Here is a 22,565-nt window from a genome sequence, read left to right as displayed (position 1 = left end):
ACATAATATATTATGTATATGTCAAGTATATGTTTATTTGATGCTGTGCGTTTCACTTTAAAACAAATAAAAAATTAGCGTGCAGTTACGCCATATGGCGTATGTTGAGCGAAACATAAGTGATGTAGGCGGTGTCGTCTCCATATGTATATCTCAATGTTAACAAAACATCAACCTTTATAATTTTTCATATATAAGTGATTTTTTTAAGGTACATTCCTATTTCTCAAGAATCTTATATCTTGGTATTTCTATAAGTACTGTTCATACATTCGTATTCGACATTCCTTACTTTAATGGAAAAAAAAATAACGAGAATTTCACTATAAAGTAAATAATGAATAAATAAAAATAAAGTGATACAAAGTCGCTTTCTGTGTCCCTATGCCCCTTTGTATGCTTAAATCTAAGCTGGTAATTAACAAATAAAATAACGACGTGTGGCACTCGGGGACTGCCGCGGTAAAGCTATTGCATGCTATACCTTCAAGCCAGAGTGGGGAGCGTGTGTTTTTTGACGTGACAACGTCATAATTCGATAGAGCCGGCTGCACGCACGAAAAAACTTGACTCATGCGGCGTTACCTCGCTCTGAGGCGTTCCGTGTAAGGCTTGAAGTGCAAGCGAGAACACGGAACGAGCGACAAAGAAACACAATCGTTGTCACGTTCAATTATCGTCAGTAAACCGACTTTACAGACAACCAATTTTTTTCGTTACGGAATTTCTCGATTCAGTCCCCACGCTCAAGGCCCGCGATAGAAGCTATGCAATAGCTTAAAAATTATATCAGTTTATCTCACATATTCACACACATAATATTCCAATTCCATCAAAGAGTATAAAATATTTTTGGAAATGGCAAGTATATTAATTCCAATTCGAATGTCAAATCAAATAAAAAAAACATTGTCAAAATTTATTTGTAATTTGACTTTAGCCCAATCACAAACAGCAAGTTGCGATTTACATCCTGTAAAGATTCACTATTGATTTTATTGAAGTATTTAAAAAATTATGAGTAGGTATGTAAAATAGTAAAGTGTACGAACATTACAGCTGTGTGAGAAAATCTTTTTGTTGTACTATCATTTATTACTTATTATAGAACGATGAATATTTTTTAAAAAGTAAAAGGCAAACCTTGTCGCCTGTCGGCTGTTTACTTGTTTGCCGGTTCCTTTACTGGCTGGGTTCCATGTAAAATTGATCAGGTTTCGTACAAAAAAGGGTTTATAGCACCAGTGTCTGGTTATTGTATTTACTTGTTCTCAGGAAGCATTTCAAGGTAAGTAATTTATCTATGAACTCGTCAAAATTAGTGCTATTAATATTTATATTATCTTATCTCATTATAATGGGTACACGACAATTCCTGTGATTTATCTAATATATTTGGAGATATTGATCTGCAATCATTGAACTATATTTATATCCATTTCTTGGAAAAGCAGACAGTTTATTATTGTTAAGTGTAATAATTATTATTATTACGAGCGCTAATAAAATATTTTTTTTTTATGTAGCTTAAATCATAATTATTCTTTTACCCAAAGTATCCGATACTTACATACCTACAATTAAAAAAAATACTGTATATGTTTTTTATATTTCAAAGGTACAATTGTGATGCGGCGCAACTTTTTGAGGCTGTTACGGCTACGTAACCTTATTATAATAATATTAATTGTGGCCACAGTATATATATTGAGAACAAAGGATGTAAATTCAATATCAATAGAACCTTTGAAGCAGACACTCTTGGGCAGTGGAAAAAAGGATTATTTTGAACCAACAAGCTTAAAAGTAGGTGAAAGAAACCATACAAATCTTATTGCAATTGATATGCTGTATTCTATCTGACTTATATGGTTTTACACCTTACCTGCATGAATTAGATTTTTTGTATCAAGCCTTATTTTTTTAAAGGAAAATTTAACTACTTAGTAGTAAAAAAAATGATGAAAATCCTAAAAAATATTGAAACTTTTGATTATATAAAAGAAAATCTCTGTATACTAGTGTGATGTTAAAAGATAACTTATCAATTTTAATATTAATTCCAGAAAATAGACTGGCACAATTACAAACAGATAAAATATGAAAGGAAACGAGTGGGTGTGTATAATTTGATATATAAAATATTTTCTTTAACAATAAATATTGTGGAAATGTATACAATTGATCTTATTTAATGTTACTGAACTACTGACAAAAATTAAATCATTAAAATTTTAAGGTATCGGCGAGCAAGGACTGCCTGCTCATTTATCGAAAAGAGAAACCAATCTGGAGAAAGAGTTATATTCAGTAAATGGATTCAATGGAGCCCTAAGTGATAAGATACCTCTCAATCGCTCCCTACCAGATATAAGGCATCTGGGGTGTCAAAAACGTCTCTACATTGAGTCATTGCCAACTGTGAGTGTAGTTGTACCATTTCACAATGAACATTGGAGCACATTGCTTCGAACTGTGGTCAGTGTGCTGAATAGATCGCCGGAAAAGTTGATCAAGGAGATATTCTTAGTGGACGATGCTAGTACCAAAGGTAAGTTGTATAAATGTTGTATGTAAGTGCAAAAAAGTAAAATTGTTCACTATTTAGTGTACGAATGATGTTTGTGTTGAAATAATTTGTTAAATAGTTTGTTTTAGTTTTGTTTGTATGGTATTTTGTTGTATTTATAAAACTATTAATTAAAGATTTCTTTCACAATTACAATATAGTGATTTCTTGTGGATCTGAATATCTTTGCAATATTTAAAATATGTAATTATTTTAAATAGTTTTAGCATGATGTCAATTAAGGCAGGATGTGTCGAACATAAAGTGTTCAAAATATTTGTTCAAGAATTATGTGGGAAATACCATGTACTGTTTTACTATTTAATTCACTGATAATGCAAAGATAACATAAATTTTTAGAGTAAATTATTATAAACTCTGTTAATGAATATAATATAATATATGTACACTACTAATTTAATGATTTTTATTCAAATGTATAGAAAATTGAGAAACATCATATTATATGAGTCTTATAAGACTGGGTTGGTTAAAAAAGTATGTTTGTTAAAAAAGTTAGAAAAGCATGCGCCAAGGTTTAGCTTACACACTATCTAGTTATTTAATATGTTATTCTAGTTTGTAATCTATCTATACTAATATTATAAAGAGGAAAGGTTTGTAATTATGTCTGGTTTGTAATCATGTATGTATGTATGGTTTTCACGGATAAACTACTGGACCAATTTCAAAAATTCTTTCACCATTAGAAAGCTGCATCTTCACTGAGCAACATAGGCTAGGTTTTATCCCGAGAATCCCACGGGAACGGGAACGGGAACTATGCGGGTTTTTCTTTGTAAACGCGGGCGAGGCCGCAGTGATTCATAAAAAAGTAATATTTGTTCAGCAATACAAAATGTAATATTTGTTGAAATTGAATGTTTGAGAAAACACTCAATTTGAATATTATTAGATAAAATTTTCTACCTTATAATTGGTAATGTTTACATTATAAATGAGAGATTTTTTAAGATTGGATTCAACCTTGTGTCTTTCACCAGCGTTAAAATGTCTCAATGTAATAATCTCAATATGTTTCAGATTTCCTGAAAGAAAACTTGGATGAATATCTCATGTATAACTATCGAAAAGTGAAGGTAATTCGTCTTAAAAATCGCAGTGGATTGATAACAGCGAGATTGGCTGGTGCGAAGCAGGCAACGGCTGATGTGCTGCTGTTTCTAGACTCCCATACAGAGGCTAATGTTAATTGGTTACCGCCATTGTTAGGTATAGTATGTATGGATATTAATTATTATTAAGAAGTATTTGTCGATAGGCTTTGTGTAGTTTTACTAATGTAACATGCTTTAAATATGTTATGATACATTTTTTTATTTAAAAAATATGTAAAAATGTCATTCTTTAAAAAAAGGCTAAAAAACCATTAAGATAACCATTTCTTTTTTTAAGTGGATTAAAATTTTTCAAAAAATATATTTTTTGTCAAAATTTATTTCTGATTCGAAATCGCTAGAATTTTCTGTTCTAAAATATTTTAAGTCAAATTCTCAAGAATATTCATATTAACATTGGTTTGCACCATAATCGTTCTTAAAGTTACGATTTTTTCTTCTATTTCTTATTAAAAAAAAAAAACTTCCAGAGCCCATAGCGCTGGACCCTCGCACAGTAGTATGTCCATACATAGACGTGATCGCATACGATACCTTTGAATACCGAGCTCAAGATGAAGGGGCCCGGGGAGCATTCGATTGGGAATTGTATTATAAAAGACTGCCGCTGCTGCCTAGAGATGTGGAAAACATGCCTGAGCCGTTTGAGTAAGTATTATTCGTGATTTTTTTTTGTTTGTTTTTAAAGTGTTTTTTGGAGTGTATTTTATATACCTATAATGTTCTTATTTAATTTAGGTGGTAATGACTACCTGATGATGAAAAGAAAAACAATAGAAGCGTGTTGCTCTGAAAGAGAGAATTTTTTATTACATCAATATTACAGTTACATATTATAGTTTAAAATTACACTTCTAAGACTTTAATCTTAAAAATAAACTCACCTGAAAGAGAGAAACAACATTTAAAGCTATTGTTTTACAATTTTAATTCAATTGGTATAACCTCCTTATTTCTTAGTCGCACGTGACGCAGCAAGTGATCTTTTTAATTATAGAGTAATGTCAAACCATAGTGTACAAACACCCACAGAGTAAGTAATGACAATTGACAGCCAATTTTAAAGGAAGTCTCACATGAGAACTTCATTTACATCTCCCCCCCCGAATCGAATAAATGAAATTTAAAAGGTTTGCTTGTTTTATTCTACTACTGGAATAAGCTTTGTAATATGAAAATAATTCGACTCTAACTTTTTGTGACCCGTATTTACTTTGTAAATTGAATTTGAAATTTTGTCTATAATTTGATATGGTCCTATTTTCAATTCATCCAGTTTTTTTCGATTTAGCCTATTTCCGTTTTCTACATATACAGAATCTCCGACTTTTAGTTCACAATGTTTTCTATTTTTATCAAATTTTTGTTTATTATAGTTGTGCGATTTTATACTATTTTTTAAGGCAATTTTGCGGTCTCGAATTAGATGATTCTGTGTTATATTTTGTTTCAGTTCCTCTGGTAGAATGTCAACATTTTTACCTTCTAATAAATATTTTGGGGAAAATCCCGTTACACTATGTTCTGTTTCGTTATATTTGTCGGTGCACTCATGAGCAATGGTTGTCCATGCAATTTTATCTCTCTTTTCATTAATCTTACATCTAATTTTATTAACTAACGTTTGGTTTAATCTCTCGTTTAGTCCGTTTGAAAATGGCGCATTTACTGCTGTGAAAACAATAGGTATATTTTCTTCTTTTAAATATTTTTTGAAATCATTTGAGTTTATGCCAGGATATTGGTCTGATAGGATTAAGGCAATTTTATAATCTTGTGTTACTTTTTTGACAAGTTTTATGAAATCATCCGCATTCTGAGTTTTTGATGTCAGAATATAGGCGTAACGAGTGAAGTGATCCACTAATAGATGCAAATATGTTTTGGTTGAACGAGTACCACCAAATCCCCCTATGGTGTCAATAGACACAATTTCAAACGGATAAGTAGCCGGACCTAAGTGAGACATCTGTCCAAATTTGTAATTTCCTCTAGATTTATTTTTTATGCATACATCACAAGTTTCGCAAAACTTTTTTATATTATTTGATAAATTTTTCGCTTGATAAAAGGGCTTAATTTTATTTTCCATTTGTTGTCTTCCTAAGTGACAGTAATAGTAATGTACATGTTTTATTATTTTTTTGCTTAACTCCTCAGATAGTACAATCTTTTCATTCTTTCCTATCTTTTTATAATATATATTATGTTTGAAAATTAATTTATTTGTATTTTGTTTTATATCCTCATTTTTATCTTGGTCCTCTTTTATGTCTTTTAATTTAATAAAGTTCACTACTTTTAAACTGCAATCTTGATTATCATATGATTCCAATACCGGATTTCTACTTAAGGTATCTGCCTCTATGTTATATTTACCTGGAGAATAAATTATTTTAAAATTAAACTGTGACAAATAATATGTTAGACTCCCCAGTTCTTCATCTGTTCTACTTTTTATATTCATATTTTCCAATGGTTTGTGGTCTGTATAAACCGTAAATGTTTTTCCTATAAGCCAGTGTTGCCAGTATTTTACCGCCTCTTTTATTGCCAAACATTCAAGATATATGGCTTTCTTCTTTTTTTGAGAGTCGTTTAATTTTTTTGAAAAATAAGCACAAGGTTTTTCCTCACCGTTGGGTTGAATTTGTTTTAAAATCGCACCAATGCCTTGAATGCTAGCGTCTGTATACACATGTATTGGAAGGTCTGGATCAAAGATGGCTAGAATAGGTTTTGAGCAAAGTAGTTTTTTTATAGTTTCAAACGATTCTTGACATTTATCCGACCAAATGAATTTCTCTCCTTTTCTTAATAAATTATGTAATGGATCAAGGATAATTGAAATATTTGGTACATACTTTCCATAAAAATTAATTTTTCCTAAAAATTGACGAACATTTTTTTGTGTTTTAGGAATTGGGAATTCTTTTATAGCTATCAAATTATCTTTTAGTGGAGTGACGGTATTGTTTTTTATTATGTGCCCTAGATATTTTACTGAGTCCTGTGCAAAGTTGCATTTTGTGAATTTTAATTTTAAACCTTCTTTTAAGATTGCTTCTAATAATAAAGATAAGTGTTCAATGTGTTTTTTAAATGATTCTGAAAATACTAAAATATCGTCTATATAATTTACAGTAAAATCCGACAGTTTATGTTTTCTTATAATGCTACCCAATATTCTCTGAAAAATAGCCGGTGAAGTCTTTAAACCAAAAGGTAGACAGGTCCACTGAAAGTGAGCATCCTGTGTAACAAATGCTGTTTTATGTCTATCTTCAATTTTAAGAGGTATGGACCAGAACGCTGAGTTTACATCTAACGTTGAAAAATATTTACATTTTCTTGTTTTAATCATTAATTCCTCAATTAACGGAAATGGTTGTGATTGGGGAACTATAATTTTATTTAATTCTCGAAAATCTATACATAGCCTTGATTTTCTTCCTTCATCTTTTTTAAATGCTAGTGTTATGGGAGCAGCAAAAGGGCTGTAAGACTCCTCGATTAAATTTTTTTCTAGTAATTTTGAAATTTGTATTTCTATTTCTTTCATATCTTCAATGGAGCACCTATATGGTCTCTTACTACAGTATTTATCTATGATCAAATCTATATGAGCTTCATAACCTTTTACAGTGCCTACGTCATATTTGTCTCTAGCAAAAATTGAACTATATTTGGATATAAGATTATGAATAGCTGATTTTTCCTGATGTTGTAAATTATTTACTGAAATATCAAAATTATCTACTGGCATATTTTCATTAAAGTTTATTTTATATTCATCAATAGTTTCTTTTTTATCTTTATAATATAATGTATTATCTTGATTTTTCCCTATGTCACTACCCAAATATCCAGCAAATTTTTTTGTGTTTATAGATTGGTTTTCTTTATCTTTTATGTATTTTTTATAATGGTTATTTTGGGTGATATCTAAATTTTCATTTTGGGTTAAGTGAAATTTTTGTATACAGTCTAGTCCAAGTAGGAAGTTATAATCAAAGTTTTCTTCGTCTATAACAAAAATGTTGACATATTTTTCAATTTCAAAAATTTTAATTTTTAATTTTACCATTCCTAATGTTTTTTTTACGCCATTAATTGTTTTTAAACCTGTATTTGTATTATAAGTAGGTATTTTTTTTATAGATAATAATCTAGAATTTATTAAGGACACATTAGAACCTGAATCATAGATTCCTGATGTTTCCAAAGTGTCATTAATTAGTAATTTAACTTTTATTAATGGCGGCACAATCAGTTTTTTGGGTTAATTTCATTTAATTCGGTCTCTAATTCTGAATTATTAACGCTCCTTATATAATCTTTTTTTGGCCTGTCATTATTTTTAATTTTGAACCAACATTGGGATTCAGGGTGGTAACGTATGCCTTTATTCTCTTTTTCACAAATTTTACATGGACTAATCATAGGTTTTACATTTTTCTCTTTTAGTTTATTTTCCAGAGGTCCTATCTTTTTATCAAATGATTTTATGTTTACCTTATGCTCTAATCTTCTTATACTATTAAATAGGTCTTTAATTTCTTTTAAACTATTCCTATCAATATTATCCGCAATAAAACTAGGTAATCCAGTGGCAATCAGATCAATTAGAGTGATTTTATCTATGGATTTATTTATTTCTAACAGTAGTTTTTCTTTTTTTAACGCATATTCCAGTAACGAGCCCTGCCTGTATTTATATAACATTGCATACCTGATCGGTGACCAACCCTTATCTGCAAAAGTATCACAAAAGTTTATTTTCCACACTGCCCATTCTGAATTTATGGTGTGCTTTATAAGCATGGAACTATACCAGTCTAAACAAGAATCTTCTATAAATAACCTAAAAATTTCAATTTTTCTGCTATCTTCTATTTCCATTCGTGCACATTCCGCTTCAAAAGTATTCATCCACTGAGACACATTAGTTATTTTGCTATTGAATTTTTCAATAACAAATTTTTCTGCCAATCTGTTAACTGGTTTTGGTTTATCTTTTTTCATTTCAGCGAAGCCCTCAATGATCCTTGATAGTGATTCTTCGGAAATTCCTGATGTAGCAGATGGTGGTTCTGTTTGCTCCTCCAGTAAATATCCCATAAATTGTTTATTCCCATCTTCATCACAATAAACCATCTTCATCTCCGGTTTCATGGATACCCATACTTGTCGTTTCTCATGTCGTCTTTGTAATGTAGCCTTCACTTTTTGAAATATTTGGGTCTGTGCTATAGCCTCATGCAGTCTAACAGGTTGTAATTTATCTGGGATGGCAAAGGTTCTGCCCTCTAAATCCGTTATTTTCGTTACACAAATTATATTTGTTTTAATATCTTCACTGGCCTTGACCATGAATTCAAATTTTAATTTATCCATTATTGATGATTGAAAACTAGCTGTACAAATGTTGTTTTATAATGTTCTTATTTAATTTAGGTGGTAATGACTACCTGATGATGAAAAGAAAAACAATAGAAGCGTGTTGCTCTGAAAGAGAGAATTTTTTATTACATCAATATTACAGTTACATATTATAGTTTAAAATTACACTTCTAAGACTTTAATCTTAAAAATAAACTCACCTGAAAGAGAGAAACAACATTTAAAGCTATTGTTTTACAATTTTAATTCAATTGGTATAACCTCCTTATTTCTTAGTCGCACGTGACGCAGCAAGTGATCTTTTTAATTATAGAGTAATGTCAAACCATAGTGTACAAACACCCACAGAGTAAGTAATGACAATTGACAGCCAATTTTAAAGGAAGTCTCACATGAGAACTTCATTTACATACCAAAAAAGTGTGGAATTTTTTGATGTTAGTGTACAATGTTAATGAAATGCTTTCTTAAGTTTAGCTAATTTTTTAAAGATTTTCTTTCATAACAATCTTCTCGGACAATAAAAATAAACATAATTAGTTAAATCGGTTCAGATATGCATCAGTAACCAAAAAAATAAAATTACTGAATATATAATATTATGTATATTCATTTGATGAATAAATGTTTGAATTCGAGTTTAATATTTTAAATTGATATATTTTATTTTGTAGGAGTCCAGTTATGGCCGGAGGGTTATTCGCAATATCACGACTCTTCTTTTGGGAACTTGGCGGTTACGACCCTGGACTAGACATTTGGGGTGGGGAACAGTATGAATTGAGTTTTAAGGTATACTTTTACATTTTTTGAATTAAAAAAACGACGTGTGGCACTCGGGGACTGCCGCGGTAAAGCTATTGCATGCTATGCCTTCAAGCCACACCTCCGCCCGTCGGAGTGGGGAGCGTGAGGTTTTTTCGTTACGGAATTTCTCGATTCAGTCCCCGCGCTCAAGGCCCGCGATAGAAGCTATGCAATAGCTTAAAAATCGGTGTAATGCTTTATTCCTATGTAATATTTAATTTATAGCTATTTTACTTCATCTACATGTTCAGTTTAAATTCACAAATTACCTCAATTTCTAACGTATTTCTTTGCTATTCAACTTTCATATTTGATTGCGGTCCTTCAAATAAAGTGATGACCATAATATCAGTAATTTACATGGAAATAATATTTTTTTCTTGTCAATGCATCAGCTCTCGTCATGTTTATAAGAGAATGAATGTTTTTGTTATTTTTTTCATGTAAAAACATTATAAACTCACAAAAAAGCTAAATTCAGTTACTAAACTATAATGACCTTTCAGCACATAGATTTTTACCTTAAATTTTTTTACATAGGTGTAGTTGTAACAACTTTCACCTTAGTGATTTCTAAATAATTATTTACCATACATTTGTCCGCAGATCTGGCAGTGTGGCGGTCGTATGGTAGACGCGCCGTGTTCCCGCGTGGGGCACGTGTACCGAAAGTTCGCGCCGTTCCCCAACCCGGGACATGGGGATTTTGTGGGGCGGGTGAGTAAAAACAACAAATAAAAAAAAAATGTTTTTTTTGGGAAAAAAAAGTTTAAGAAATCGAAAAAGAAAACCTTTTTTCTGATTGATATCAGTTTATTGAGAAAAAAGTGTCCAGTATTTATGGTATTAACAGTTATAAGATTTTTTTTATGCTTCACTAGGCTAGGACAGAAGAATTTGTCTTGTATTTTCAACCAATTTTAAATTTTATATGATTCAGTTTCAAGTTTGAATTTCAAATGCATTTCATTAGCTTAATGATGTAGATAACTTTATGAAAAAAAAAAAAAAGAAATTACTAAGTATATTCTCATAGGGAAATGAATTGTCATTGCTATGTCTAAATTTACAAATGAATTGAGTATTTGAATAAAAAAAATTTATTGATTTTTTTAATGTATTTTAAACCCTTATTATTAATAATATTGATATTTAATGCAAAAAACTCCAAAAAAATTTTTTTCAATTAATTATAAGCAATTAAAAATTGATGAAATTTAAATTAAAATCACGTGACTATAAACGCGCCATGACTGGTCACCATAGATGTGACGTCAAAATGTTTTAGTTGTATACGTTTTTCTATCAACTGCAATGTGTGAAAACTAACATTATGACGTCACACGCGTCCGGGTGACGCTTCGGGAGTTGTCGGTGTGTTTTCGGTACTGGATTCAAAGACTAATTTTTATTTTGAAATAACTTTTGAATTATTGCAAAAAAAAAAATAAAAAAAATAGTTTTGTTATAAAACTAATATATAATCTTTCCATTTAGCACAAAAAAAAAAAATATTCAAATACTCAATTGTGAAATATAGAACCTAATTTTTCCTTATTTCAGAACTACCGCCGCGTTGCAGAGGTGTGGATGGACGAATACGCACAGTACTTGTACAAGAGACGACCAAAATACTTAAGTATTGATACTGGGGACATCTCGGAGCAGAAAGCTCTGAGGGAGCGGCTTAAGTGTAAATCGTTTAGGTGGTTCATGACTCAGGTATATAGCTTTTGGTATCAGTCAAGGTTAGTTTTTCTTTTGAGAGCGTGTTTTTTTAAATTGTATTTGATTTTATGATTACAATTAATATAGTTCTGAATTTTTAGTATAGTTCTGTTGCGTGCGTTGTTTTATTTTTTTTTATAAATCTATATTGTTATTTTTTTTCTTAATATGAAATAGCCTGTTTGTATTATATTGTATTAAAAAACATGTAACAAATTCCTTTCGGTTAGATGTGTTGTTTTTCCTTATAATTAAGTATTGATATTGTTTTTCAGATTGCTTTCGACTTAACAGTGAAATATCCACCTGTTGAACCTAGTCCGTTTGCTGAAGGCCGCGTGAGTAGATTTTTATACAGAAAACAATCAATTATCATAAATTAAGGATGTAATGGAGGAAAATAAAACAACGTTTTGGGTTGATCTTTTATTAGGCTAACCTTAAAACTAATACATTAATAATAATTAAGTACAATACATTTATTTCAAACATATTAACAATTATGTCCTTACGCCGTTATTCGAGGCCTTTAAACAATAATGAGAGAGAGAGACATCTTTGATTTCCGGCCGACATTACGTAGTTGTAGTTCCAATTATCTCCACAGAGGGCCTCGTTGTCGCGCTTCCGTTTTTTACCAGAGTGACGTTTGTACAGCTAAGCTTTTAAATAATGGTTTTCGCAGTAATTAGCTCATTGGCGTCTTAATTTTCGTACCGACAGTATATCTTGGGATAACGCTGTTAGCGTTCGTTTATTATCCTTTGGAATAAAAGTTGTAGTTTGCTATTATATTACGTTTTGAAAAAAAAAAAAAAATAACGTTTTTCAAATAAAAATTTTAAATACTAAAATTAGTAACAGTTTACAATTTAAATAGAAGTTGTCGTGTAAAGTGTATTTAAAATGAGTGACGGAAGTAGTGAGAAGATGCCAAATGATAATTTGGTATCCAGCGATTCTTCGTCGTCGTTATCGTCGGATGAAGAGGAGGTCGTACGTTTACCTAAAAAGACGGTTAAAAGAAAACGAAAAAGCAGCAAACCTAGTAAGAACAAGAAAACACGTAAGGAAAATGAAAGTTTGTCATTACTTTCAAATCAGGTCAGTGAAATACAGCATTTTCTTGCGAATTTCTCCTCTTGTTTTGGCTACTACCCGCCGGGGTATAGTTATTGTTCTGATGGAATTAATCTAGATAATTGTGATCATGTAAGCGAACCGGCTGTCGAGCCGAGCGTTTCTTTTAACTTCGATTTGACCACAAATTTAAAAGAGCCAACCGTAGCAAATACCTCAGCTGAACATTTGCAATTATTAAATTCTCTTCAACATTTTAATTCGGAGAATTGGACAAACGTACGTTATGCCGATATTCAAAAATTGTATAACGCTCGTCCGGGATTTGTTGATCTTGAAGTAAACGATGAAATTAAACAATTCGAAAAATCTAATAATTTAATTGCAACTGAAAAGTCGTTAAGTGCTATTACTCATGCGTTAATTATGCAAAGCGATGCGTTAAAAAAGGGCGTATCGGAATTATTACAATGGACTAATGACAGTGAGGAAATAAATAAAGAATCTTTGCTTTCTAAAATTAAAGAGACATTTTCGGGCAGTTTTCAAAAAAATTCTCTTGATTGCTTACAATTAGTATGCGGTCGGCGAGCGGATATTGTTGAACAAAGAAGGGATTTTTTCTTAAATTTGGTAAAAGATAAGTTTTTAAGGGTTAGTTTAAAAAAAGATTCCGCCTTCTTGTGAATATATTTTTGAAAAGGAAGCATTTTCTGAATTTTTAAAAATAAATGGCGGTATAAATAAAATTTTTTCGCAAAATAAATCCTCCTTTTCTGCGCAAGAAAAGCGAGCTATTTCTGGGTCCCAGGCTGCGCAACCTGGACCTAGTACGTTTATTCAGAACCAAACCGGTCGCCCCTTTGCACCGTTTGCGTTCAATTATAATAATAGTTTTAGACATTATGCACCTCCCAAAGGAGTGCGTCCTAATTATGACTTTAATGAGCGTTTATTTCGACCTCAATTTAGATCACAATCTAAGCAAATGCGTTTTAACCGACCGCAATCTAACAGTACTAGTGCCTCGCGTCCAAGAGGCAAAGGTGATAAAAGATTTTGACTATTTACAGACGTTTCGGGGGGGCAGGTTAACGGAGTTTGTGAGTATTTGGAAAGAGAGGGGTGCTCCAGAAGCACTGCTAAAAATAATAACAGGTTACAAAATTCCTTTTCAAGCGAAACCGCCCTTGGTCATGCCGCGCCATACCAAGGTCCACTATCAAACTGTTCCATCTGTCGAGATGGATTTGGCAATAAACAATATGCTAACCGAAAATATTTTACAGCATGCCCCCGAAACGCCCAGTTTTTTATCTACCCTCTTTCTAACACCAAAAAGCGACGGTTCAATGCGTCCAATTTTCAATTTAAAAAGACTGAATCAGTATCTCAAAATAACGAAATTCCGACTAATTTCGGTACATCGAGTTCCAGATTTTCTACAGCCGCACGATTTCATGGTAAAAATCGATCTCACCCAAGCGTACTGTCACGTGCCCGTGGCCGTGAGTCATCGCTGCTTTCTGAGGTTGATGTACAAGGGCCAGATGTTACAGATGACCTGTTTACCATTTGGGCTCGCAACAGCACCCAAGGTTTTTGCGTCCCTGACGAACTGGACAGCGGAATTTCTGCGCGAAAAAGGTATTCGAATCATTGTTTTCCTCGACGATTTTTTAATTGTGTGCCAGGACAGAGCCAAGCTCGTCAACCAAGTGGAGTTCGTGCTAAAAAGTCTACAGGAGCTGGGCTGGAAGGTAAACACCAACAAATCTATACTCTCACCTCAGACCTCTTTAGAATACCTGGGTATAGTATGGGACACGTGGCAGAACAGGAAGAGTTTACCACAAAACAAAATCCGGAAAATAAAGGTAAATATTTCACATCTATTGAAGAGTCAGGTCATAACTTTGAAAGAGGCTCAGAGTACTGCAGGCTTTCTAAACTTTGCCCGTCTCGTAATACCCCAGGGCCGGCTCAATTTCCGTTGTCTTTTAACACTTTCAAACAGACTGCTGAAACACCAAGACCGAACGTCGTTTCATCTGCCGCAACAGGTAGTCAAGGAGCTCAAGTGGTGGTTAGTAAACTGCGAGAAGTTCTCTCGAATTCATCCTCCCTCAACCACACATTTCTTAACAACGGACGCGGCGGATTCGGGTTGGGGGGCCGAGCTAAATGGTATTCATATGAAGGGAGAATGGGTGGGCGCAGAAAGCTTACTTCATTCGAACCAAAAGGAAATGCTCACTGTTGTCAAATGTTTAAGGGAAGTGGGTCCCTCTCTGATTCATTCGTCAGTTCTTCTACAGTGCGACAACAAAGCCGTTGTAGCCTACTTGAAAAACGAAGGGGGTTGTCGGTCGGCGGAACTGATGAAACTAACTTACGAAGTTTACCATCTGTTAGACATTTTCGACATACATTTGATTCCTCACCACATTCCAGGCAGTTACAATATGGAAGCAGATCGCCTATCGCGGAACATGTCCCCCGCGGAATGGCATTTACTACCTTCAACGACAGATCTAGTGTTTGCGAAATGGGGAGTGCCAGATGTAGATCTGTTCGCTTCAACACGAGCTCATGTGGTACCCAAATATGTGAGTCTAGACCAACGGGATCGACAAGCATGGAAACACAATGCGTTTGCTTGGGAGTGGACCTTCAGGTTAGCGTGGGTATTTCCTCCTCCGAGTGTCCTGCCCCGAGTTTTGATGCATCTCAATCGAGCGAAAGGTATGTACCTAATAGTAGCACCGAGGTGGCCGCGGGCATTTTGGAGAGCAGATCTGAAGTCGCGAGCGATAGCTCCACCCTTCACCGTCCGCCACCTGGAGACCAAACTAATAGATCTGACCACGGGCCTCCCTCCACCAAAGGTAAAGAATATGGTTCTCGAAATTTGGAAATGTGGGGGTGGACGCAAGCATTAGAAACATGGTCAAGCCAGCAAAAATCGCTCTTGCGGTCAGGATGGCGAGGCTCTACTCTTAAAACGTATAAACCTGCTTGGGAACGGTGGATTAATTGGTGTTTAAAACACAATGTCGACATTAAGAATCCAACAGGATCTGATTTAGCCAAATATTTAGCTGATTTACATTTAGTCGAAAAACTTGCATATAGGACAATTTTAGTTCATAGATCAGTCGTGTCCACTTTATGTAAAACGGAGGACAATTCTAAGTTAAGTTCGAATATTTTAGTAAAACAGATATTAAAAGCTATAGCAAATACTAGCCCAAAATTGCGCGCGGGTAACATTTGGGATACTTCCATTTTGATATCATGGTTAACTAATCATAATGTGCAGAATAGTAGTAACTTGTGGGAAATTTCACGCCGTTGTGCCATTATATTATTATTGTGTTCAGGTCGTAGAATACATGACTTGACACTTTTGAGTGTTGCAGAAGGCTTTTATGTAGATAGTACCGTAGAAAATTCTATAGTTTTTTGGCCCAAACATGGATCTAAGACTGACTCGGATTCATATGTTCAATCAGGTTGGAAGTTATTGTCAAACGCAAGTAACTGTAATATCGACCCCGTATTTTGGATTAGAAAGTTATTAGATCTGGGCATGGATAGGCGTAACTTGGCTAGCGTAGATAATTTATTTGTAACCGTTTGTGGCAAGGCGAAAGCCGCTTCTAGAACTGTAATAGCTGGTTGGGTGAAATCTGCTTTGAGAGAGGCGGGTGTTGAAGCTGCTCCTGGTAGCGTTCGATCAGCTGTTGCCTCTAGGAGCTGGTTAGACAATGAATCTATAGATAAAATTCTTGCAAGGGGAAATTGGAGGTCACAAAATACCTTCAAAAAATATTATAGAAAAGAAGTGAGACCGGTTAATAATCAGAATAATTCTTTATGTGCACTGTTTGAGCCCTTATCACAATAATAAATTGAAATGATTATATTAATTTATCTTTTGTAAATAATCACATTGGCGTCTTGTTTACCAGGCGAAACCAAACAATGTCTCATTATTGTTTAAAGGCCTCGAATAACGGCGTAAGGACATAATAGTTGAGTTTTACTTACCATTAAAACTCGTATTATGTCCAGGAGCCTTATTCGAGGCCTTACATTAAGACCTGCCTGGTAGTTAGTTTGATTAAATAATTAATAAAATTAAATTATTTAAAATAATGAGACTCAATGAGCTAATTACTGCGAAAACCATTATTTAAAAGCTTAGCTGTACAAACGTCACTCTGGTAAAAAACGGAAGCGCGACAACGAGGCCCTCTGTGGAGATAATTGGAACTACAACTACGTAATGTCGGCCGGAAATCAAAGATGTCTCTCTCTCTCATTATTGTTTAAAGGCCTCGAATAAGGCTCCTGGACATAATACGAGTTTAAATGGTAAGTAAAACTCAACTATTATTTCAGACATAGTACATACACTTAAAGATAATATTATGTAAACATCACATATACTAAATCTACACAACCCTTTCCTTTATTTTGATAAGAAAAAACTTGAATTTGACGATTTCAAACAATTTGCTGGCTAAAATCTGTTAAAATATTTTTTTAACTGATTAACCTTTAATTATTTAAATAATTACAGATTAGACCATCATCAAATCCGCAACTGTGCGTGGACGCACATCACGGCGAACAAATGGACAAGTTACATCTTAAACCGTGCACCGAATCGGCGATAGCTGAGCAAAATTTCATACTCTCCTGGCATAAGGATATAAGGTGATTATATTATCTATACGTGCGCTCTTTCTGTCATCACTAGTCAGATAGAGCGCTGCACGGGCGCTCTTTCTGTCATCACTAGTCAGATAAGCGCTGCACGTGCGCTCTTTCTGTCATCACTAGTCAGATAAGCGCTGCACGTGTGCTCTTTCTGTCATCACTAGTCAGATAAGCGCTGCACGTGCGCTCTTTCTGTCATCACTAGTCAGATAAGCGCTGCACGTGCGCTCTTTCTGTCATCACTAGTCAGATAAGCGCTGCACGTGCGCTCTTTCTGTCATTACTAATCAGATAGAGCGTGGCACGTGCGCTCTTTCAGACATCACTAGTCAGATAAACGCTGCACGTGCGCTCTTTCTGTCATCACTAGTCAGATAAGCGCTGCACGTGTGCTCTTTCTGTCATCACTAGTCAGATAAGCGCTGCACGTGCGCTCTTTCTGTCATCACTAGTCAGATAAGCGCTGCACGTGCGCTCTTTCTGTCATCACTAGTCAGATAAGCGCTGCACGTGCGCTCTTTCTGTCATTACTAATCAGATAGAGCGTGGCACGTGCGCTCTTTCAGACATCACTAGTCAGATAAGCGCTGCACGTGCGCTCTTTCTGTCATCACTAGTCAGATAGAGCGCTGCACGGGCGCTCTTTCTGTCATCACTAGTCAGATAAGCGCTGCACGTGCGCTCTTTCTGTCATCACTAGTCAGATAAGCGCTGCACGTGTGCTCTTTCTGTCATCACTAGTCAGATAAGCGCTGCACGTGCGCTCTTTCTGTCATCACTAGTCAGATAAGCGCTGCACGTGCGCTCTTTCTGTCATCACTAGTCAGATAAGCGCTGCACGTGTGCTCTTTCTGTCATCACTAGTCAGATAAGCGCTGCACGTGCGCTCTTTCTGTCATAACTGTCAGTAAAGTCAGTTTTTGAGGGCATATTTAAACTTCACGAAAATGAAAAAAAAAATTAAAATAAATGTATTTCCAGGTCGAAGTCCCGCTCGATGTGCTGGGACGTCCCGGAGTCGTCCCCGCGCAGCGCCGTGCTGCTGTACGCCTGCCACCTGGGGGGCGGCAACCAGCTGTGGCGGTACCACGCGGTGAGTGTCTGTGTGTTGTTAGCTCTGTGTGTGCGCCGTGCTGCTGTACGCCTGCCACCTGGGGGGCGGCAACCAGCTGTGGCGGTACCACGCGGTGAGTGTCTGTGTGTTGTTAGCTCTGTGTGTGCGCCGTGCTGCTGTACGCCTGCCACCTGGGGGGCGGCAACCAGCTGTGGCGGTACCACGCGGTGAGTGTCTGTGTGTTGTTAGCTCTGTGTGTGCGCCGTGCTGCTGTACGCCTGCCACCTGGGGGGCGGCAACCAGCTGTGGCGGTACCACGCGGTGAGTGTCTGTGTGTTGTTAGCTCTGTGTGTGCGCCGTGCTGCTGTACGCCTGCCACCTGGGGGGCGGCAACCAGCTGTGGCGGTACCACGCGGTGAGTGTCTGTGTGTTGTTAGCTCTGTGTGTGCGCCGTGCTGCTGTACGCCTGCCACCTGGGGGGCGGCAACCAGCTGTGGCGGTACCACGCGGTGAGTGTCTGTGTGTTGTTAGCTCTGTGTGTGCGCCGTGCTGCTGTACGCCTGCCACCTGGGGGGCGGCAACCAGCTGTGGCGGTACCACGCGGTGAGTGTCTGTGTGTTGTTAGCTCTGTGTGTGCGCCGTGCTGCTGTACGCCTGCCACCTGGGGGGCGGCAACCAGCTGTGGCGGTACCACGCGGTGAGTGTCTGTGTGTTGTTAGCTCTGTGTGTGCGCCGTGCTGCTGTACGCCTGCCACCTGGGGGGCGGCAACCAGCTGTGGCGGTACCACGCGGTGAGTGTCTGTGTGTTGTTAGCTCTGTGTGTGCGCCGTGCTGCTGTACGCCTGCCACCTGGGGGGCGGCAACCAGCTGTGGCGGTACCACGCGGTGAGTGTCTGTGTGTTGTTAGCTCTGTGTGTGCGCCGTGCTGCTGTACGCCTGCCACCTGGGGGGCGGCAACCAGCTGTGGCGGTACCACGCGGTGAGTGTCTGTGTGTTGTTAGCTCTGTGTGTGCGCCGTGCTGCTGTACGCCTGCCACCTGGGGGGCGGCAACCAGCTGTGGCGGTACCACGCGGTGAGTGTCTGTGTGTTGTTAGCTCTGTGTGTGCGCCGTGCTGCTGTACGCCTGCCACCTGGGGGGCGGCAACCAGCTGTGGCGGTACCACGCGGTGAGTGTCTGTGTGTTGTTAGCTCTGTGTGTGCGCCGTGCTGCTGTACGCCTGCCACCTGGGGGGCGGCAACCAGCTGTGGCGGTACCACGCGGTGAGTGTCTGTGTGTTGTTAGCTCTGTGTGTGCGCCGTGCTGCTGTACGCCTGCCACCTGGGGGGCGGCAACCAGCTGTGGCGGTACCACGCGGTGAGTGTCTGTGTGTTGTTAGCTCTGTGTGTGCGCCGTGCTGCTGTACGCCTGCCACCTGGGGGGCGGCAACCAGCTGTGGCGGTACCACGCGGTGAGTGTCTGTGTGTTGTTAGCTCTGTGTGTGCGCCGTGCTGCTGTACGCCTGCCACCTGGGGGGCGGCAACCAGCTGTGGCGGTACCACGCGGTGAGTGTCTGTGTGTTGTTAGCTCTGTGTGTGCGCCGTGCTGCTGTACGCCTGCCACCTGGGGGGCGGCAACCAGCTGTGGCGGTACCACGCGGTGAGTGTCTGTGTGTTGTTAGCTCTGTGTGTGCGCCGTGCTGCTGTACGCCTGCCACCTGGGGGGCGGCAACCAGCTGTGGCGGTACCACGCGGTGAGTGTCTGTGTGTTGTTAGCTCTGTGTGTGCGCCGTGCTGCTGTACGCCTGCCACCTGGGGGGCGGCAACCAGCTGTGGCGGTACCACGCGGTGAGTGTCTGTGTGTTGTTAGCTCTGTGTGTGCGCCGTGCTGCTGTACGCCTGCCACCTGGGGGGCGGCAACCAGCTGTGGCGGTACCACGCGGTGAGTGTCTGTGTGTTGTTAGCTCTGTGTGTGCGCCGTGCTGCTGTACGCCTGCCACCTGGGGGGCGGCAACCAGCTGTGGCGGTACCACGCGGTGAGTGTCTGTGTGTTGTTAGCTCTGTGTGTGCGCCGTGCTGCTGTACGCCTGCCACCTGGGGGGCGGCAACCAGCTGTGGCGGTACCACGCGGTGAGTGTCTGTGTGTTGTTAGCTCTGTGTGTGCGCCGTGCTGCTGTACGCCTGCCACCTGGGGGGCGGCAACCAGCTGTGGCGGTACCACGCGGTGAGTGTCTGTGTGTTGTTAGCTCTGTGTGTGCGCCGTGCTGCTGTACGCCTGCCACCTGGGGGGCGGCAACCAGCTGTGGCGGTACCACGCGGTGAGTGTCTGTGTGTTGTTAGCTCTGTGTGTGCGCCGTGCTGCTGTACGCCTGCCACCTGGGGGGCGGCAACCAGCTGTGGCGGTACCACGCGGTGAGTGTCTGTGTGTTGTTAGCTCTGTGTGTGCGCCGTGCTGCTGTACGCCTGCCACCTGGGGGGCGGCAACCAGCTGTGGCGGTACCACGCGGTGAGTGTCTGTGTGTTGTTAGCTCTGTGTGTGCGCCGTGCTGCTGTACGCCTGCCACCTGGGGGGCGGCAACCAGCTGTGGCGGTACCACGCGGTGAGTGTCTGTGTGTTGTTAGCTCTGTGTGTGCGCCGTGCTGCTGTACGCCTGCCACCTGGGGGGCGGCAACCAGCTGTGGCGGTACCACGCGGTGAGTGTCTGTGTGTTGTTAGCTCTGTGTGTGCGCCGTGCTGCTGTACGCCTGCCACCTGGGGGGCGGCAACCAGCTGTGGCGGTACCACGCGGTGAGTGTCTGTGTGTTGTTAGCTCTGTGTGTGCGCCGTGCTGCTGTACGCCTGCCACCTGGGGGGCGGCAACCAGCTGTGGCGGTACCACGCGGTGAGTGTCTGTGTGTTGTTAGCTCTGTGTGTGCGCCGTGCTGCTGTACGCCTGCCACCTGGGGGGCGGCAACCAGCTGTGGCGGTACCACGCGGTGAGTGTCTGTGTGTTGTTAGCTCTGTGTGTGCGCCGTGCTGCTGTACGCCTGCCACCTGGGGGGCGGCAACCAGCTGTGGCGGTACCACGCGGTGAGTGTCTGTGTGTTGTTAGCTCTGTGTGTGCGCCGTGCTGCTGTACGCCTGCCACCTGGGGGGCGGCAACCAGCTGTGGCGGTACCACGCGGTGAGTGTCTGTGTGTTGTTAGCTCTGTGTGTGCGCCGTGCTGCTGTACGCCTGCCACCTGGGGGGCGGCAACCAGCTGTGGCGGTACCACGCGGTGAGTGTCTGTGTGTTGTTAGCTCTGTGTGAATGGCCCTTTTACATAGAGCTTTTTCGGTCGTACCTCTACTTAAATATTTAATATAGTCTGTATCTACGAACTTGACACTTCGTAATTTACTCTACGTTTCTAACTCTACTTTTATGTTTTTACCAATTAATTATTTACGATTATTGTAGTCTGTTAACCCACAATATTATCTTTAATATATATTTCATGTCATGAATTTACACATCGAATCAAAGTGTTTTCCCTATTTATTTCTGCGATACGTGTGTAATATTTAAGTAGTGTTTATTATACTAATACTCTTATCTATCCACAGAGCAAAAAACTCCTAAAACACGGGACGAATGACAATTGCCTCGACTGGGACCGTTCCACCAAGGACCTGTTCATTCGTCCCTGCGACGGGACCGACACGCAACGCTGGGACGTAGAGCATATAGATTGGGACATGTTGGGGCAATGGGACAGAGTGGCCCAGCCCAGAACTGGGCCAGTTGAGAATTATAGAGAGTGAATTTGGTTTAGTATTTTAGGCTGAAATTTAGGATATTTTAAAGAATTGTCCTGTTTATAAAGGGGGATAGGTGGGAAGGAAGAAACGCGTTCCTAAGTTTTTCAGCATGTTTAATTGTTTAGCCGTCATTAACAACATGAGAATTTATCACAACTATACATAAAATTTCACTTAATATTAATTTGTCATATAAATAAAATGGACGTAGACGTATAGATGGGGAAAATGGGACAGAGTGGCCCAGCCCAGAAGTGGGCCAGTTGAGGATTATAGAGAGTGAATTTGTTAAGAATTTG

The 22,565-nt window shown here is 38.7% G+C and overlaps 1 protein-coding gene across 3 annotated transcripts; it reads left to right on the top strand.

Moving 5' to 3' along the window:
- The first annotated feature begins 827 nt into the window (after positions 1–827).
- LOC123692181 (N-acetylgalactosaminyltransferase 6-like) lies at positions 828–22,376 on the top strand. Of its 3 annotated transcripts, XM_045636894.1 has the most exons (14): positions 828–1,025; positions 1,109–1,288; positions 1,619–1,806; positions 2,067–2,118; positions 2,240–2,551; positions 3,614–3,802; positions 4,179–4,356; positions 9,786–9,903; positions 10,525–10,635; positions 11,482–11,640; positions 11,922–11,984; positions 17,315–17,451; positions 18,436–18,547; positions 22,072–22,376. In XM_045636894.1, exons 3-14 carry the CDS (start codon positions 1,630–1,632, stop codon positions 22,267–22,269), a joined length of 1,806 nt encoding a protein of 601 aa, XP_045492850.1. In that variant the 5' UTR covers positions 828–1,025; positions 1,109–1,288; positions 1,619–1,629; the 3' UTR covers positions 22,270–22,376. The 3 variants fall into 3 exon arrangements, with proteins under 3 accessions (XP_045492850.1, XP_045492851.1, XP_045492849.1); XM_045636895.1 differs by lacking the exon at positions 1,109–1,288; XM_045636893.1 differs by having other exon boundaries at positions 828–1,288.
- Positions 22,377–22,565: the final 189 nt, after the last annotated feature.

The sequence above is a fragment of the Colias croceus genome, chromosome 5, assembly GCF_905220415.1.
Source record: "Colias croceus chromosome 5, ilColCroc2.1".
Lineage (NCBI taxonomy): Eukaryota > Metazoa > Arthropoda > Insecta > Lepidoptera > Pieridae > Colias > Colias croceus.
The sequence above is the reverse complement of the archived record's forward strand: the minus strand, read 5'-3'. Positions and strand labels throughout refer to the sequence as shown.

Coding starts and splice junctions, on each gene's coding strand:
- LOC123692181 (XM_045636895.1), top strand. CDS start 1,630: ATGCGGCGCAACTTTTTGAGGCTGTTACGGCTACGTAACCTTATTATA. Junction 2,552..3,613: donor GGACGATGCTAGTACCAAAG/GTAAGTTGTATA, acceptor AATATGTTTCAG/ATTTCCTGAAAGAAAACTTG. Junction 10,636..11,481: donor ATGGGGATTTTGTGGGGCGG/GTGAGTAAAAAC, acceptor TCCTTATTTCAG/AACTACCGCCGCGTTGCAGA.